Source organism: Erinaceus europaeus, chromosome 10, assembly GCF_950295315.1.
Source record: "Erinaceus europaeus chromosome 10, mEriEur2.1, whole genome shotgun sequence".
In the NCBI taxonomy this organism is placed as follows: domain Eukaryota; kingdom Metazoa; phylum Chordata; class Mammalia; order Eulipotyphla; family Erinaceidae; genus Erinaceus; species Erinaceus europaeus.
This window is the reverse complement of record NC_080171.1, coordinates 93654415-93674327: the sequence shown is the minus strand read 5'-3', so window position 1 is coordinate 93674327 and position 19913 is coordinate 93654415. Positions and strand designations below refer to the sequence as shown.

Sequence of the window (19913 nt, the reverse complement as noted above, 5' to 3'; positions counted from 1 at the left end):
GATAACTGGCAACCCATCTTGGCAGAACATGGAAACATTTAGTTCTGTTACCAGTAAGATCAGGAAGTTACATTGGTGTAGAGTGCTTTGATCAAGCTGAATAGCAAACTATGTCCACTCCTGGTACCAGTGTACTGGGGCGAGGGGCGGGGGGGAGAGGAGAGCAAAGAGAAGGAAAAAATAAAAAGAAAACAGCTCTGCTTCTTTGAAAATATTTCAATGGTTTGAAGCAACACAGATCAAAACCACAATAAATCCTCAAGGGAGGGGGGCTGGTCTGTGCAAAGATTGGTGCAAAGACAGATGAAAGATTTTATACATTAAAAATTCCAGTTGACATTTTACACTCCAAATATACCAGTGCTGATTTGGAATGAGTAAATAAATTTAACTCATTCCCATCTACCCTCACTCTAGCCTCACTCATGTTCTGGAATGAACGCTGAAATCTCTATTGGTATGTGCTCTATGAAATTATAATGTACTAGTTAAAAGCATGGGCTCCAGAGTCTGAAGGCTCTCAGTTCAAATTCTAGTCCTGCTAACTATTTGATTCTAAGGAATATACTTAACCCCTCTGAGTTTCCATTTTGTAATATGATAGCCATGTGGCAGCTATCCTTGAGATAGTATCTTGTCCTGTGCCTGGCACAAACTAATACCCAGGTAAGTGGAGTCATACAAAAGTGCAAATGTAAGAAAAGTAAGCCCCATAAACCTCCTAAACAAGCCTGGTTAGCATCAATTGGCTGATGCACTGCTGTCCTGCCTGACATTTTCTGGGATCGTTCCTCTAATGTGCCAAGTGGCACAGTGAAACAATGCTTTCTTATAATATTTCATTTCACTTAAGGAATGTTATAACCTTGGTATGCAATCCTTGAGGATAAAAGAAAACAGTGTGGAAGGAGATATTTTCACTGACTCGGACATTTTAAAAAGAATTTTAGGTTTGACCACAGCCAATCTATATCACTTGGTCTTATGTGATCAATTCTTGATTTCCTCCTTAAATGTCCTTGTTTAAATGAATGGAGTCTGCTGCATGCCTATCTCATTTTCCCAGTCTTTTATTTCTCATGGAGTGCTTGTTTCATTTTAGAGTGACCTTGAGGTACATGAGGTCTAAAAGACTAAAAAATTAGAGACTGGATGTCTAGAGAACTCCCTGAAGGCTAGAAGTGGACCTACCCTATGACTCTGCAATTCCTCTCCTGAGGATATATCCCAACGAACCAAACACAACCACACAAAAAGATCTGTGTGTACCTATGTTCATAGCAGCAAATTTGTAATAGCCAAAACCTAGAAGCAACCTAGGTGTCCAACAACAGATGAGTGGCTGAGCAAGTTGTGATATATATATACACAATGGAATACTACTGAGCTATTAAAAATGGTGACTTCACCTTCTACACCTCATCTTGGATGGAGCTTGAATGAATCATGTTAAGTGAGATAAGCCAAAAACAGAAGGAAGTATATGGGATGATCTCACTCACAAATAGAAGTTGAGAAATAAGAACAGAAGGGAAAACACAAAGCAGAACCTGGACTGGAGTTGGTGTATTGCACCAAAGTAAAAGACTCTAGGGTGAGGGGGAGGGTTCAGGTCCTGGAACATGATGGCAGAGCAGGATCTAGGAGTTGAATGGACATATGGAAAACTGAGAAATATTACACATGTGCAAACTACTGTATTTTACTGCTGGCTGTAAACCAGTAATCCCCCAATAAATAAAATTGAAAATAAAATTAAAAACTGCATAATGGTTATGCACATGACTTTCATGCTTGAGGCTCTAAGCTCCCAAGTTAATCCTCAGCACCCCCAAATGTCAGAGTTAAGCAGTGGTCAACTAGGAATTGCACACAAAAATAAACCAAGACCTTGGAAAACTATACATAGAAACTACCAGGTTGGCTACTACTTATAATAGCAAATTCTTTAAAAGGTATGTTTTAAATGGAAAATTCTTAAAATGGCACTTTTGACTACAGACTACTAGAATTTGTATGGATCACTGACATAACCAAGTACAAAACCTTTATTATGTATTCAGAGGCCTGTAGATAAGGTCAAATTCCTAATCACAGTAGTGTACTTTAAAAAGTTAACTTCTAACTAAACTACAGTGGAGTTAAGACCCCATGCATTTTACTTCCAGTTATGGGCAAAGTTAGAGAAGATTTTAGGCTGTTGAGCTCTCAGTGTGATTATGTTAGTCTATAGTTTCTCTCAGATTCCCCTAGCTCTTAATGTATTCAGTAATTGTGACACACATTTGATTTTATATAATATCCAAAAATAATTTGGAATAAAATCTGCTGCTACAAAAGACATGATCTGTATAAATTAAAAAGCTGGATAAAGACACAAAACTAAGATGGGGAGCTAGCTTTCCAGTAGAGCACTCACTTTACCATGAGCTCAGACCCAGATTTGAGCCCCTGGTATCACATGAGAACACTATGAATAGGGGAAACTTTACTAATAGTGGAGTGGTGCTATGGTGTCCTTCCTTCTCTCTTTTTCTCCATTCCCCTTTCTGTTTCACTCTGAGAGGGAGGGAGGGAGGGAAGGGGCGAAGCAAGGAAGGAAGGAAAGGAGGGAGGGAGGGAGGGAGGGAGGGAGGGAGGGAGGGAGGAAGAGTCCACTGGGAGTACTGGAATTACAAAGGCAAAAGCCCTACTGGAAACACACACACACACACACACACATACAGACACACACACATACACACACACCTATGGACATCTAATTTTTGACAAGGGAGCTTAAACAATTAAATGGGGAAAGGAGAGTCTTTTTAAATAAATGGTGTTGGGGAAAGTAGGCTGAAAGGAAAGAAACTGAACCACTAAATTACACCACACACAAAAGTAAACTCCAAATGGGTCAAGGACTTGGATGCTAGACCAGGAACTATCAAATACTTAGAGGAAAATATTGGCAGAACTCTTTTCTATCTAAATGTTATAGGCATCTTAAATGATGGAAATCCAATTGCAGATAGAAAACAACAAAATAAACCAATGAGATTACCTCAAATTTAAGAGCTTCTGTACAGAAAAAGAAATCACCACCCATCCAAACAAAAGAGACTCCTTACAGATGGGAGAAGATCTTTACATGCCATACATCTGACAAAAGGCTAATCACCAAAATGTACTAAGAACTCACCAAACCCAGTAACAAAAAAACAATTTCTAAAAGTGGGGAGAAAATACAAAGAGGATATTCACCAAAGAAGGACTCAAAAGGTCAACAGACATATGAAAAATGCTCCAAGTCATAGATTGTCAGAGAAATGCAAATAAAGAAAACAATGAGATACAACCTCACCCCTGTGAGAATGTTAGACATCAGAAAGGACAGTAACAACAAATGTTGGAGAGGTTAGGGTGCAGGGGTAGGATAGAAGAACCCTCCTGCACTGCTGACGGGAATGAAAATTGGTCCAAACACTGTGGAGAGCAGTCTAGAGAACTCTCAGAATGCTAGAAGTGGGCCTACCTTATGACCCTTATGATATATTCCTCTCTGGGGATATATCATAAGGAACCAAACACACACCCATCCATAAAGTTCTATGTATATCATGTCTATGTTCACAGCAGCACAATTTGTAATAGCCAAAAACTGTAAGCAACCTAGTTGTCCAATAACAGATGAGTGGCTGAGAATAACTGTCCAACAACAGATGAGTGGCTGAGAAAGTTGTGATATATATACACAACGGAACACTACTCAGCTATTAAGAATGATGAGTTCGGGCAGGGGTAGATAGCATAATGGTTATGCAAAGAGACTCTTATGCCTGAGGCTCCAAAGTCCCTGCACCTCCATAAGCCAGAGCTGAACAGTGCTCTGGTAAGAAAGAAAGAAAAAAAAAAAAGAATGATGAATTCACCTTCTTCACCTCATCTTGGAAGGAACTCAAAGGAATCATGTTAATTGAGATAAGTCAGAAAGAGAAAGATGAATATGTGATGATCTTACTCATGAACAGAAGTTGGGAAACAAGAACAGAAAAGGGAAACACAAAGTTGAACTTGGACTGGATTTGGTGTATTGAACCAAAGTAAAAGACTTTAGGGGGTTAGGGTGCAGGGATGGGGGTGGTTTCGGTCCTGGTACATGAGGGTGGAGGAGGACTTAGGCTGGGGATGAGAGTGCATAAAATTGAGAAATTCTAAGCATGTATCAAGAACTGTATTTACTGTAAACCATTAATCCCAATTAAAATAAATACATAAAACAAAAAAGGAACAAACAAAATCATTTTTCTCCTGCAAGAAAACTGTCATCTTCCTTAATAAAATGAAATAGGGATTTCTAAACTAACAATAGAGGGAGACTCTCTACTTTGAAAGAGATAGCTTGATTACAAGTCTCCTAATTCTTGTCTTTTTTTAAAAATAATTTTTATTAGTGATTTAATAATGATTAAAAGATTGTAAGATAACAGGGGTACAATTCCACACAAGTTTCCACCACCACAGTTCCATGTACTATCCCCTCCATTGGAAGCTTCCCTATTCCCTATTTATCCTTCTCTGGGAGTATGGACTAAAATTCTTTATGGGGTGCAGAAGGTGGAAGATCTGGCTTCTGTAATTGCTTCTCTTCTGAAGCTTCCCTCTGAATGACTGACAGCTCACTGCTTTAATATTCCTCTCTACTACCACCACCTTCACAGTCTTTTTCCATATATCCTTCCTCTGTATACACAAAAATCACTCAGCTGGACAGGAACTATGTCTCAATATTTATATCTTTCTGATATAAAACCCGGAACCCAGTATATGGTAAGTGCTCAGTGAAACCTTGTTGAATTAGCATAGTAATGACTTGGCTCATATCTATTGGAAAAACTTATCACTTAAGTTCATGTATAATATTGACAACTCTCCAAACCTTATTTTATGCTTTGCTTTTTCTATATCCTTGCATATATAGGGGGAAAGTGTGAATCAAGAAAGGTTTCACTTTACAAATAAATCTACTAAGAGAAATAGATCTAGGGGCCAGCTGGTGACACACCTGGTTGAGCACATACATATCAATGTGCAAGGGCCCCAGCTCAAGCCCCTGGTCTCCACCTGCAGGGCTAAGCATCATGAGAGGTAAAGCGGTGCTGTAGGTATCTGTCTCACTCCCTATCTCCCCACTCCCTCTCAATTTGTCTGTTTCTATCCAAAATAAATAATATTTTAAAAAAGAAATAGAACCTAAAATATTTTTAAATGAGCATTTTTTGTTTGATGTGCTAGAATGTAGAAACATAGGGTATTAGTCATTTTCCCAACATGACTTCAGAACTATTCATGCTTCACACACACAAAAAGGCATTTATTGCTATGGTTATTTCAGCCTTTAGCTCCTCACTAAAAGGATGCTCTTAAGCACTAGAGCAAATAGACTTTTTTTCAAATGAAAATAATTGATCAATTGGTTGAGGCTGCTTGGAAGAGTGTTGAAAAAGTTCAGATACAACATATGGGGTATGCAGAAAAGAGTGATGTGATCAATTAGTAACATCTGCTATTGATATTCTTAAGCTAATCCATGCAAAAAGATGATAAAATTCTTGTAGACAGGTGATCTCTTAAGAATATGGGTTCAGGTAAACTTTCTTAGTGTTATTCTAATGACTGGTCTATATTCTTTACATCATAATGAATACCTAGAATATATGGCCTATGAAAGCAAAGACCTTGTCTATACTAATCAATAAATTCTCAGCACTTCAAAAAGAGCTTCCAGAGACTAATAAAATATTTGCTAAAATAGTGGATGAATGGTGAAAGAAGCATAGGTTTTAGTAACAAAAACATCTATGCTCAAATTTCGGCTCTATCAAAATATTAACCTAGGGAAGTTATTTTATTTCTCTGATACCCTATTTCTTCATCTATAAAACTAAATAAATAATGCTCAATTTTAGAGAGTACTTATCTTAATCACATGAAACAAAACATGAAGAGATGCCTGGCAACATAGTAAGTACTCAATACACATTAATTTTCTTCCTTCTCAAAGAGCAGTAATAGTCTGCAGATTTTTTTTTTTTCTACTTGCCTTGTTCAAATCATGCTGTGGTTTTTACTCCCTTTTCTTTCCCATCATTAACTCTAGCTGCAGGCAAGTTTATGGAAGGCAGCAACTGTATGTATCATTTATCAAGCAGGACACATGTTAAACAAATGCAACACAGTTTTCAGTCTTCGATGCATTTGAAAAGATTATGCATGTAAATCTGCATTGTATCACAACAGCATGACACAGAAATGCTCAGGTTTCGAAAGAAAGCCAACTGCATGTGAAACAGAAAGGAATTACATAAACACAAAGAAGATTAGCTCAGCATTTTGAAGTTGTGAACCTGGGTAGTCTATGGACAGCTTCTAAGCCAGAGGAAGGAAATGTTTAGTTAGAGCTATTTGTTTAGTATATACATCAGATGAGATAAAGGAATTCAAAAGACAATGCAACTCACACTTCCTCACTCAGTTCTTGTAAAGAACCACTTTTATGAAATGCTTATAAAATTTTTTTTTCTTCAAAACCCACAGAATTTCAACTTGGAAAAACGGTAAGATGCTCCAGTTGAAAAATGAAGCTCCATTCCAACTTCCTAAGGCAAAAATTAAGCTGTTAATACCTCCTCCTGCCTCATAAGATACTCTGGTGACCAATCAGGTGCTTCTTCTGTGAATGCCATTTGCTATTTAATAACAGAAGTGGCTGGTTCCGAAAAGCAATCTGCCTGATGAGGTCTTCAAGCTGTGTAATTAGGAGGCTATTCCCTAAATTGGCCCGAAGTGCCTAAGGAATTAGATGAACAAGACTGAGAAGCCTCAGAGGATCAGAGGGCCAAGAAGGATAGAGAGTTGACAGGTACTTTTAGTCCATCTGTCTGCTCTGTAGTAACTCTAGTAACGAGGGCCTTCCTTCCATCAACCTACTGACAAGTATTTATCCATTTTAGAAAATTTCACTGAGTATTTCCATGTGCCAGGCAGTAAATTAGGTGATGGACACAATGAACAAGTTACAGTATGACTCCTATGTTCCAAGTTTACAATCCAGTTAAAGTGGGATGGGAAAAAATGCAAATAAGAGTATTACTATTACTAATGTAAGTGCAATGAAGAACTACAACTGTACTGTTAAGAGAGGTAAATGTGGAGGAATAATTAAAATATTTTATGGGGGAGTTTATAGTAAATACAGTTGTTGGTACATGTATAAAATTTCTCAATTGTATGCAAAACACTCTAACCCCTCACCTATGTCCTCCTCCACCATCACATACCAGGACCTGAATCACACACAAACACAACACACACACACACACACACACACACACACACACACATCCTTTATTTTGGTGCAATACACCAAACCCAGAGTTCAAGTTCTGCTTTGTGTTTCTCCTTCTGTTCTGATTTCTCACCTTTTGTCCATGAATGGGATCATCCCATATTCATGCGTCTCTTTCTGGCTTATCTTACTTAACAGGATTCATGAAAGAATAATTTAACAGGGTAGATTAGAGAAGGGTTCTCTGAGAAAGTTACTTTCAAGCTGTGATATGAAGTGGCAATTAGCTAGACAAGAATGTTCCAAGTCAAGGGAACAGTACATGCAAAGACCCGGAGAATGAAAAAGGCTTAAAGATGTAAAAGGCTATTGTGACTACGGCAGCATGCAACAGTGTGCAAGGACTGTAACATAAAACTAGAGAGATTACAAAAACAGGCAGGGACCATATCATGCAAAGCTTCCTAGGCCACAATAATTTTCTTTAATTACTTGAAGTTATTAATAAAGTGACCCCTCCCTCCCTACCATTCAACCGTCTTCCCATCCTCCCTTCTTTCCTTCCTTTTCTTCCTTTTACCACATATTGTTCAGCTCAGGTTTATATGGTGGGAATAACTTTAGGGCCTAGGAATGAAAACATCTGCTGAATAAAGCATTGTGGTATCCCCCAGCTCCCAATATTTATTTTTAAAAAGTTAATTGCATTATGATTGGATTCAGAGTGGCAAAATTTTCCGTAAGTGTGAGTGCACATCAGCCAAATAAAGTCCTCTTATCTTAAATAGTTCAAAACCATTTTTTGCACCTCAACATGCTTCAGCTCAGACTGTGTCCAGAGACTTCAGGTGTGGAATGACAACCCTTCAGCTTCATTACTCAGGTGAGACCTTTCCTTTCATAGTATACTCTAATTCCATCCCAGGTGAATCACTTTCTAACAAAGTCCCAAAACCTAGATATACACCAGGTTCTGTGAGAGAGAGCATATGTTCACACGTATCCATAAACTACTGCAAAATATATACCTGAAAGCAGAAGTACACTAGAGTTTGCAGTGAGCACCCCCCCCCCCCCCCCCGCCCCAACACTTCCTCTCCACTATTCCAACCTTTGGGTCCATGATTGCTCAACAATTTGTTTGGCTTTGTATGTTAACTCTCTTTTCAGTCACCAGGTTCCAGATGCCAACAGGATGCCAGCCAGGCTTCCCTGGACTGAAGACCCCAGCAATGTGTCCTGGAGCTCCGCTTCCCCAGAGACCCACCCTACTAGGGAAAGAGAGAGGCAGACTGGGAGTATGGACCGACCAGTCAACGCCCATGTTCAGTGGGGAAGCAATTACAGAAGCCAGACCTTCTACCTTCTGCAACCCACAATGACCCTGGGTCCATACTCCCAGAGGGATAGAGAATGGGAAAGCTATCAGGGGAGGGGATGGGATATGGAGATAGGGTGGTGGTAATTGTGTGGAGTTGTACCCCTCCTACCCTATGGTTTTGTTAATTTATCCTTTCTTAAATAAAAAATATATTTAAAAGAAAAACCCACATTTTTTTGTTATTATTGTTGTTGCCACCACAGTTATTGCTGGGGCTTGGTGTCTGCACCGCCACTCCTAGTGGTTCTTTAATTATTTTTTTTCTTAAATGATAGAAACAGAGGTAGAGGGATACTGATCCAATGTTCATGAAACATCGCCCCTGCAGTTAGGAACCAGAGGCCAGAACCCAAGTCCTCGGGCATGCTGATGCCGGTGCTCCACTGGGTATACCAATACCTAGCCCCTGAAACAGTTTCAAAGCAAGAGCATGCAGTCATTCATATCTCTGTCAAATGCAGCAAATTTAATTTTGGCATTTGCCTTTGGGAAAGAACTACTGAAATAGTCAAAAAAGGAAAAACTTTAGATTCCTTTACCTCACAGTAACAGATGAGGAACTGGTTATGCAGAGAAGCAATTTAGTTACTAAGTCAAGCAGCTAACTGACAGCAGAAATGGAGCCAGATTCTACCTCTCTAAGATCCAATCCACTGTATCAATAAGGAAAATTCAACTTAACTTCTTCAACCAGAGTTTATATGCAATTTCACTGTTGTAATAATCTCGGGCAATCCCTCTGGCAACTTTGGAAACACAACACAAAATTCTGCAATGGTCAGTCTAGTTTGAAAAGAATGTTAATTTCTGAGGGTCTGTTCTAACTACTAATACAGAAGTCACAAGCAGATAATCAAAATGCCCATAATTTATGTTTTATTTATCCCAGTCTTAAAAACCAAACAAGATTACAAAAGCTCCTATGCTAAATATGAATAGACATGGGTCCTAAATCAGATCATTGGGTTTACAGTATTTATATGCTTTTCCCATACCTGGGAGCTACTCTCTGCCCTGGTCTAGCTTTCTAGTCTTATTCCCAACTCTGACACTATCTTCCCCAGACAATACTTTTGGCCCACCTACATGTTAGCTGTGGGGTTCATACAAATAATAGTCATGGGACCATCAGAATACACCTAAAATAGACTTCCTAGCTTCTTCCAACATGAAGACCCCAAATCACATCGGCTATATTCTTACATTTTATTTCCTGATTATTAAACAATTTGTTCCGATTGGTATCTTAATGCTTTTCAGCCACCAAGTTGTAGATGCTACCATGACACCAACCTGAGTTTCCTGGGCAGTCAACCTCACCAATGTGTCCTGGAACCCCACCTCTCCTCAGCCCTACCCCACTAGGGAAAGCTAGAAACAGGCTGGGAGTATGGATTGACCTGTCAATACACATTTCCAGTGGAGAAGTTATTACAGAAGCCAGACCTTCCACCCTCTGCAGCCATAGTTATCCTGGGTCCCTGTTCCCAAATGAATAAAGAATAGAGTACCTTCCAATGGAGGGATGGGATATGGAACTCTGGTGGTGGGAATTATGTGGAATTATACCCCTCTTATCCCACAATCTTATTTATTATTAAATAACTAATAATAATAATAACAAGGGGAAAACAGTGAATTAGTAATCAGTGTTTAACAAAAACCTTGCATAAAATATTGGGTCATATAGGCTGGGAGCATGGATCAACCTATCGACACCCATGTTCAGTGGGGAAGCAATCACAGAAGCCAGACCTTCCACCTTCTGCACCCCATAATGACCTTGGGTTCATACTCTCAGAGGGATAAAGAATAGGGAAGCTATCAAGGGAGGTGATGGGATACGGAGTTCTGGTGGTAGGAACTGTATGGAGTTGTACTCCTCTTATCCTATGGTTTTTGTCAGTTTCCTTTTTATAAATAATTTTTTTTTAAATTAAATAAAATGTTGGGTCATTAATGTCTTCTAAAATAAAAATTTTAGTATCTGGCAATATTGATTACCATATCAGCACAGCTGAGTGCCAATCACTGTACTGCCACTTTTGTTTTTCCTAGATGGGGTTTATTTAAGTATTGAGATTATGTGCCTGGTATCTATAGTGTTTAACAAAAAAGGGATTTAGAAATATGCCTCACTATGCCTTCTCCCAGTATTTCTATTTTTTAAATATTTATTTATTTTCCCTTTTGTTGCCCTTGTTTCTCAGTGTAGTTGTAGTTACTGCTATTGCCATTGTTGGAAAGGACAGAGAGAAATGGAGAGAGGAGGGGAAGACAGGGGGAGAGAAAGACAGACACCTGCAGACCTGCTTCACCGCTTGTGATGCAAATCCCCTGCAGGTGGGGAGCTGGGGGCTCGAACTGGGATCCTTATGCCAGTCCTTGCGCTTTGCACCATGTGCGTTTAACCCGCTGCGCTACCACCCAACTCCCCTTCTCCCTGTATTTCATCCCAAGTAGAAGAGAATACTTCTTGGTTGACTAGGCCTCCTCCATTTCAAGAGACTACAAGAGTTCAACCTTACCTCTGGGAAACTGGCCATATTCACCAAAATCAACTGTGGTGACTTCATGGAGATCTGACCAATCTGGTTTAAAGCAAGCCTCCCATCATCAGTTGCCACAGTGATATGGTCAAGGGATCCTAAAAGAAAAAAAAAAATCATAGTGTCTTAGAATTCAGAAGAACCTTAGTATTAATAGTTAGAGATCACTTATCAATGTGGCAAAAAATTTCAAGCTTTTCTTTTTTTTTCTTTTTTTTATACTAGAGTACTGCTCAGCTCTGGCTTATGGTGGTGCGGGGGATTAAACCTGGGACTTTGGAGGCTCAGGCATGAGAGTCTCTTTGCATAAACATTATGTTGTCTATCCCCACCCCAATGTTCTTCCTTTCTTCCTTTCTTTCTATTTTAAGGTTTATTTATTGACATGATTGAGAGAGAAGCAGAGAGAAAGAGAGAGACAGAGGACCGAAGATCACTCTGGAACATGAGATGAATACTAGGGATCAAATTTTAAGTACAATGCTCTAGCCACTGGGCCGCATCAAGGGACTTTCATAGAAACAGCAGTGTCACATGTTAAAAGGAGCTGTGAAATGTTGATGGAAATAAGTTGGAATTCCTTACCAGCAACTAGGGTGGCCAATCATCCTTGCCTGTCCGGGCCTAGGGGGTTTCCTGTGACTTTTAACACTAAAACTGGAAAGAACTAGTCAGCATTCCAGCAACTTGCCATTTATTTTAAAAATTCAGGCAAGTTACTTATCTTCTCTGTATCTTGGCCCCAACTCCGTGAAAATATAACTCCCACATAGGATTAAGGAGATAATTATAATAAGTATAAACAACCGAAGGTACAATAGGCAAGGGGGGGGAAGCAGTACAAACTAGTACCTCTACTTAGTCCTTTGGGTTTTTAAGACTACTCTGTAACACTGAATTACTAACTTCACTTTATACAAGAGAAAGTGAGATCTGGGGAGGTTAAAAGGCTCAAGATGACAGCTAATAAAAAGAAAAAAACAATCAAGAACAAAGCCTCAAATTAAGGTGTGTTTAACTCAATTCCAGTCAAGACTCTTTTCTCCTACACGTAGAACACAAATTTGGCTGTGCACTAAGAAGCTTTTAAATTTAAATTCCTGAGTCTTTGCAGTATAGCTGCAGTATGTGGAAGATTTTGAGAATGTGAGTTCAGGGGAGCTTATGACTTTTTTTTTTTTTTTTGGTCATTTCTAGAGTTTTATCACTTTGGGTCTAGTTTTTTTTCAGATAGAATAAGAAACACACAGCATCCTGGGAGGAGGCACAGTAGATAAAATAAAGTCTAGAATTCTGTCTCTGACAATGTATGTTCCAGAGTGAGATTCTAATTAGTTTTCTCCTCCCCCCTTCTCATTAGTAAATCTTTTCGAATAGAAAGTAGAAGAAAAATACATGCTAAGGACCCTAAGGCAAGAAGACAGGCTGTACTAGAGAAATTGTAAGGAGAAACAGACAAGTCATGATAATGGGTGACATTTGCTGAGCAGTTTATGGGATTTTCATTAAGTTTTTTTATTTAATCCTCATAACACCTTTGTGAGATATACACATTTTTAAGGCTTAGTTAATTTGTTATGCGATATATAAGAGAATTCCACATGAGAGAGAGAGAATGAAAAGCCAATGTGCCAGTTCCCGTGCATTTTGAGCAGAGAATTAAACTGGGAGCCTCAGACATGCAAGGCCTGTGCTCCCGTGGAATCTGAGTTAAGCACACCTTAGTTTGAGGCTTTGTTCTTGATTGTTTATTGTTTTTGTTAGCTGTCATCTTGAGCCTTTTAACCTTCCAGATCTCACTTTCTCTTGTATAAAGTGGAGATAGTAATTCAGTGTTACAGAGAAGTCTTAAAAACCCAAAGGGCTAATTAGAGGTACCAGTTTTTACTGCTTTTTTTTTCTTTTCTCCTGTCTATTGTATCTTTATCACCCTGGCCAGAGTTAAGGATAATTTTATGCTTCATTTAGAGGTCAGGAAACAGATGTCCAAAAACTTGAAGGAATCTAAAAAGGACCATATAGTTATGAAGTAACAGAGTCATTGGTCTTCTCCAGGTCACTTGTCTTCGCAATCGTGGGGAGTACCTTCGGGACTTTTGGCAGCTTGGGAAGCCAGTAATGCTAAACTGGATGGTGATATGGAACCTGGTTGAGTATTTCAGAGCAGATATATAAGCTATTTTCTATTCTAACAACAGTTTGTTGGGACAATTCCCATTCCTTTAAAAAGACCTCTTTCCCTTTCTTTCTCTTGTGTCTTAGAATGAGACCACCATTAGTGGCTCCTATTTTTATTTATTTATTTATTCCCTTTTGTTGCCCTTGTTGTTTTATTGTTGTAGTTGTTGATCTCGTTCTTGTTGGATAGGACAGAGAGAAATGGAGAGAGGAAGGGAAGACAAAGAAGGGGAGAGAAAGATAGACACCTGTAGTCCAGTTTCACCGCTTGTGAAGCAATTCCCCTGCAGGTGGGGAGGCGGGGGGGTCGAACTGGGATCCTTACACTGGTCCTTGTGCTTAGCGCCACCTGCGCTTAACCCGCTGTGCTACCACCCGACTCCCTAGTGGCTCCTATTATGAATGATAAGCTTTTTCTTCTAGTTTCATTTGCATAGAGAGTTGAAAAAATGACCCCTTCCCAATCTATAACTGACTTTATTTGCTTTTATTCTTTGAGTGTCTGAGAGTTTTGCCCAGGATTTCTAGAATCCAGGTGTGAATGAGGATCAGATGAAGAATAACAATGAAATGATAGTTGGTAGTTTTCCTGTTTGTTTGCTTTTGTTAAAAAGTGGTCTAAATACTAAAATCAAGGGAATGATTCTAAACCTGACTATATATACGGAATCATTTGGCTATGTACTATATAGCAAACCCTAACAAAAGGACTTTTCAAAGTTAACCCAATTACCAAATAATGTGATGATAATATTAACTATCAATTGTCTTTTTGAACCCTAAGACAGCAGGAACCTCACATCTCCACTATAGAGCCTCTACTTCCCCTAGTCCTGGAACCCTTGGATAGGGCCCACTTTCCCGTATGCCTCTCCCAATCCATATCAAATAATATTGCATCTGCCGATCACAACCTAATCAACACAACAATTGCCACCTCAACATGCTTCACTTCAGACTGTGTCCAGAGACTTCACGTGTGGAATGACAACCCTTCAGCATCATTACTCGGGTGAGACCTTTCCTTTCATAGTATACTCTAATTCCATCTCAGGTGGTTCACTTTCTAACAAAGTCCCAAAACCTAGATATACACCAGGTTCTGTGAGAGAGAGCATATGTTCACACGTATCCATAAACTACTGCAAAATATATACCTGAAAGCAGAAGTACACTAGAGTTTGCAGTGAGCACCACCACCACCCCCCCCCCCCCGCCCCAACACTTCCTCTCCACTATTCCAACCTTTGGGTCCATGATTGCTCAACAATTTGTTTGGCTTTGTATGTTAACTCTCTTTTCAGCCACCAGGTTCCAGATGCCATCAGGATGCCGGCCAGGCTTCCCTGGACTGAAGACCCCAGCAATGTGTCCTGGAGCTCTGCTTCCCCAGAGACCCACCCTACTAGGGAAAGAGAGAGGCAGACTGGGAGTATGGACTGACCAGTCAACGCCCGTGTTCAGTGGGGAAGCAATTACCAGACCTTCCACCTTCTACAACCCACAATGACCCTGGGTCCATGCTCCCAGAGGGATAGAGAATGGGAAAGCTATGAGGGGAGGGGGTGGGGTATGGAGATTGGGTGGTGGGAATTGTGTGGAGTTGTACCCCTCCTACCCTATGGTTTTGTTAATTAATCCTTTCTTAAATTAAAAAAAAAAGTGGTCTAAATACTAAAACCAAGGGAATGATTCTAAACCTGACTATATATACAGAATCATTTGGTGAGCATAAAAAAGACCATAGTCGGGGGAGTTGGGCAGTAGCACAGCGGGTTAAACGCACGTGGTGGAAAGTGCAAGGATGGGCATAAGGATCCTGGTTTGAGCCCCCGACTCCCCACCTGCAGGGGAGTTGCTTCACAAGCGGTGAAGCAGGTCTGCAGGTGTCTATCTTTCTCTCCCCCTCTGTCTTCCCCACCTCTCTCCACTTTCTCTCTGTCCTAACAATGACGACAAAAATAACTACAACAACAGTAAGAAAAAAAAAAAAAGGGCAACAAAAGAAAAATAAATTAAAATAAATAAAGATCATAGTCGACCAGCAAAATAACTTGCTTGGATAGTGTTTGCATTGCTATGCATGTGACCCAGGCATTAACCTGGCCCTCACTGAAGTAGAGGAAATTTTGGTGCTATGGTGTCTTTCTCTCTCTGCCTCTGCTCTATTTACCTCTGCTCTATTGTCCTTTCTCTACCCAAATAATTCCTGTTTAGTCTTTAATATTCAGCTATGACAGAATCTAATTTCAGAAATCTCATTTTATCTCCTAGGGTGGATTACTACACACATTTCTTGGAAAATGACAATGATAAACAATATTTACTGAAGATTTCCTATGAACAAGACACTGTGCTACATGCTATCTATAATTTACTGCTTTCCTTATAACAATAACTCTAGGAAATAGTGCTTATTACTTCTATTATTTCAGAGATGAAGAAACTGAGGCACAGAGTAACTTTGCTAGTACTACAACAGTTCTTAATAGTGAAGTTATCTTTTAAGATTTTATTTCTGTCTTTTGTAAGAAAGTGAGAGAGGAGCAAGAGATCAGAGCACTACTCCCTCATTTTATACAGGGATGGGGACTGAACCCAGGGCTTCACACATTCAAAGTATACACTCAACCTACTGAGATACCTCCCTGATTCCTGGAGCCTGAATTTAAACCCAGGTCTGAACAACTCCAAAGTCACAGTCCTTGCTTTACTATATGGTATTTATTTATTTGTTTGTTTATCTTAACCAGAGCATTGTTCAGCTCTGGTTTATAGTGGTGCAGGGGACTGAACCTGAGACTTTGGAGCCTCAGGCTTGAGAATCTCTTTGTATAACCATCATCTACCCCCACCTGCTACATGGTTTTATACTTGCTGATGTATTTATCTAACATTTCACATTAAATTATAATCTGTTCTGTAAACCATTTATCTACTGATTAATGAGTGAGGGGGAGAGGAAGACAGGGAAAGAGAGAGAATGAGAGCTAGTGCATCACTCTGACACATGTAATGCCAGAGATCCTACTCAGGACTTCATGCTTTCAAGTCCCAAGCTCTAGCTACTATGCCACCTCCCAAGTTACTATACTATAATCTCTCTCTCTCTTTCAATTTCTTTATTGGGGGTTTAATAGTTTACAGATGACAGTAAAAGACAATAGTTTGTACATGCATAACATTTCCCAGTTTTCCACACAACATTTCAACCCCCACCAGGTCCTCCTCTGCCATCATGTTCCAGGACCTGAATATACTACAAGCTCTTAAAAGGTGGGGACAACATGTTTTCTTTCTGTATCTAAAGCAACTATCAATCAGCACTGGATGAGTGTGCAGTAATGCTTTGACAAGTAATGGAATGGATGGAAGACAAGGTAAGGATGAATAGGCAACGGAGTCAGGCGGTAGCAAAGCGGGTTAAGCACACGTGGCACAAAGCGCAAGGACCAGCATAAGGATACTGGTTTGAGCCCCTGGCTCCCCACCTGCAGAGGAGTCACTTCACAGGTGGTGAAGCAGGTCTGCAGGTGTCTATCTTTCTCTCCTCCTCTCTGTATTCCCCTCCTCTCTCCATTTCTCTCTGTCCTATCCAACAACCTATCCAACAACAACGATATCAATAACAATAATAACTACAACAAAACAAGGGCAACAAAAGGGAATATTTTTTAAAAACTCTTTAAAAAAAAAAAAGAATGAATAGGTGAGCAAACCCATATCTTACACAATTATTAAAAGCAAAACGGTGGACCCCATCTCAACTCTTCATCTGCACTATTCCAGCCTTTAGATTCATGATTAGTCAACAATTTTTTTGGCTTTATATGTTAACTCTCTTTTCAGCCATCAGGTTCCAGATGCTAGCATGATGCCAACCAGACTTCCCTGGGCAAGCAACCCCACCAATGTGTCCTGGAGCTCCGATTCCCCAGAACCCTGCCCCACTAGGGAAAGAGAGAGACAGGCTGGGAGTATGGATCAACCTGTCAACGCCCATGTTCATCAAGGAAGCAATTATACCTTCTGCATCCCACAATGACCTTGGGCCCATACTCCCAGAGGGTTAAAGAATGGGAAAGCTGTCAGGGGAGGGGATAGGATACGGAGTTCTGGTGGTGGGAATTGTGTGGAGTTGTACCCCTTTTTTTTTTTACCCCTCTTATCCTATGGTTTTGTCAGTTTCCTTTTTGATAGATAGATAGATAGATAGATAGATAGATAGATAGATAGATATTAAAAAATAAAAGCAATCTTGAAGATAGAAACTGCTGGGAGAGAGATGGAGGCTCAAGAAGGAAAGTATCTACTGGTTCAGATGGTAATGTAAGGTGCTAGGTCATAAGAACGAAGGAATGAAGGGAGGAAGGAGGACAGAATGGAAAGAAGGAAGAGGGAAGAAGACACAGAAGATAAAACAGTGGATGAAGTATTGGATTATCAAGCATGATGTTTCAAGTTCAACCCCTGGCACCACATGTGCCAAAGTGATGTTCTGGTTCTCACTTTCTCTCTACCATTCTAATTCATAAATAAATAAATCTTGAAAAAAAAAAGACTAAGTTTAGCCTGTTTCAGTTGCTACAAACATAACCCTGAAGACAAATAAGAAAAGAGGAACCAACACAACGATTGCCACCTCAACATGCTTCACTTCAGACTGTGTCCAGAGACTTCACGTGTGGAATGACAACCCTTCAGCGTCATTACTCGGGTGAGACCTTTCCTTTCATAGTACACTCTAATTCCATCTCAGGTGGTTCACTTTCTAACAAAGTCCCAAAACCTAGATATACACCAGTTTCTGTGAGAGAGAACATATGTTCACACGTACCCGTAAACTACTGCAAAATATATACCTGAAAGCAGAAGTACACTAGAGTTTGCAGTGAGTACCCCCCTAACACTTCCTCTCCACTATTCCAAGCTTTGAGTCCATGACTGCTCAACAATTTGTTTGGCTTCGTATGTTAACTCTCTTTTCAGTCACCAGGTTCCAGATGTCATCAGGATGCTGACCAGGCTTCCCTAGACTGAAGACCCCACCAATGTGTCCTGGAGCTCCACTTCCCCAGAGACCCACCCTACTAGGGAAAGAGAGAGGCAGACTGGGAGTATGGACTGACCAGTCAATGCCCATGTTCAGCGGGGAAGCAATTACAGAAGCCAGACCTTCTACCTTCTGCAACCCACAATGACTCTGGGTCCATGCTCCCAGAGGGATAGAGAATGGGAAAGCTATCAGGGGAGGGGATGGGAAATGGAGATTGGGTGGTGGGAATTGTGTGGAATTGTACCCCTCCTACCCTATGGTTTTGTTAATTAATCCTTTCTTAAATTAAAAAAAAAAAAAAAGAGGAAATACCAATGGGAGACCTTCTGAAAATGGATCTTAATTCAGCCTTCCTGATTTGCCATAAAATCCTTTGCCACAGAAGTCCCAAAATGGACTTTTCACTATGCAACTGTGTTGTTCCCATCCCCTAAATCCGTATCGACATAATGCATCAAATCCTTTACCTCAATCTGTCCCCAGTGAGAATCTCCGTCAGTCTCATTCCTGCCCTTCATTTTCTCAGAGGTTAATATTTAACAAATTACACTCCCAACCTCTTTCCAGGCCCATCATCTTTTTAAGTTCAACAAGAGTGGAGTTTGCTGGCTAATTTTAAGTATCACATTTCTCCCTAAGCTCCTCTCAAACTGCTCTCTGGTTTCGACTGCAGAATGTTAACAGGCTAGAAAGCACAAGGGAGACAAAGCACTTTATCAGTTTCATACCTAAAATAATAATCAAGTTTAAAATAAACAGTTGGGAGAGATTGAATGGCACACTCCACTGTCAGCAGAGACAGAATGGCCTGGTCCAAAGGATAACAAACGGCAGAATGGTCTTCTGATTTTACATTGGCTCTCGTCTCTGAACTTCGTATGTTCCTGTTAAGTTTTTAAGTGAAGTAGTGTATTTTTCACTTGGTTTTCTCATGAAAAAGTCCACGGAATATTTTCTAGTTTCATTATAAATTAGCCCAATCAAGGTGTGTATGGAAGCAGCCTAAGCTCCCAGATAGCTCCAGAGGATCCCAGTCTTCAGAGGGGGTCCTAAGCTTGACTTTAGGATGATGACAATTTCCAAAATGCCAATTTACCAGCAATTGGATTTTTCCTGCCTGCCTGCACCATTACACTGACAGTTCACTTCTTTCATCACATCTGCAAACAGTTCTCATAGACGATTCTGACATTTCCCACTTAGAAAAGCCATTTTCAGGAAGTTATTAACCCAAATGGACTTTTCCTGGTCATGCTCAGGGTTACAGAAATGTTTCAGGTGGGCAAGCTTATAGCTACTTGCTTCCCAGTAAGAAACAAGAGTAGCCAAATAAAAATATCAAACTAAAGATGCCAGTTGCAGTGAGATTAAATAGCTAGAAGTACAATTATAATAAAACTCTAAATTTTTGGATTTATA

At 39.9% G+C, this 19913-nt stretch overlaps 1 protein-coding gene across 4 annotated transcripts in view; it reads right to left on the bottom strand.

Annotated features, from left to right (window-relative positions):
• Window positions 1-19913, bottom strand: part of MRRF (mitochondrial ribosome recycling factor) — a 74111-nt gene that overhangs the window by 41319 nt on the left and 12879 nt on the right. For all 4 annotated transcript variants that reach the window (XM_007539941.3, XM_016185000.2, XM_016184999.2 and 1 more), the window contains one exon: window positions 11240-11358. In XM_007539941.3, the coding sequence (XP_007540003.1) occupies window positions 11240-11358 (119 nt within the window). The remainder of the gene's footprint in view (window positions 1-11239; window positions 11359-19913) is intronic.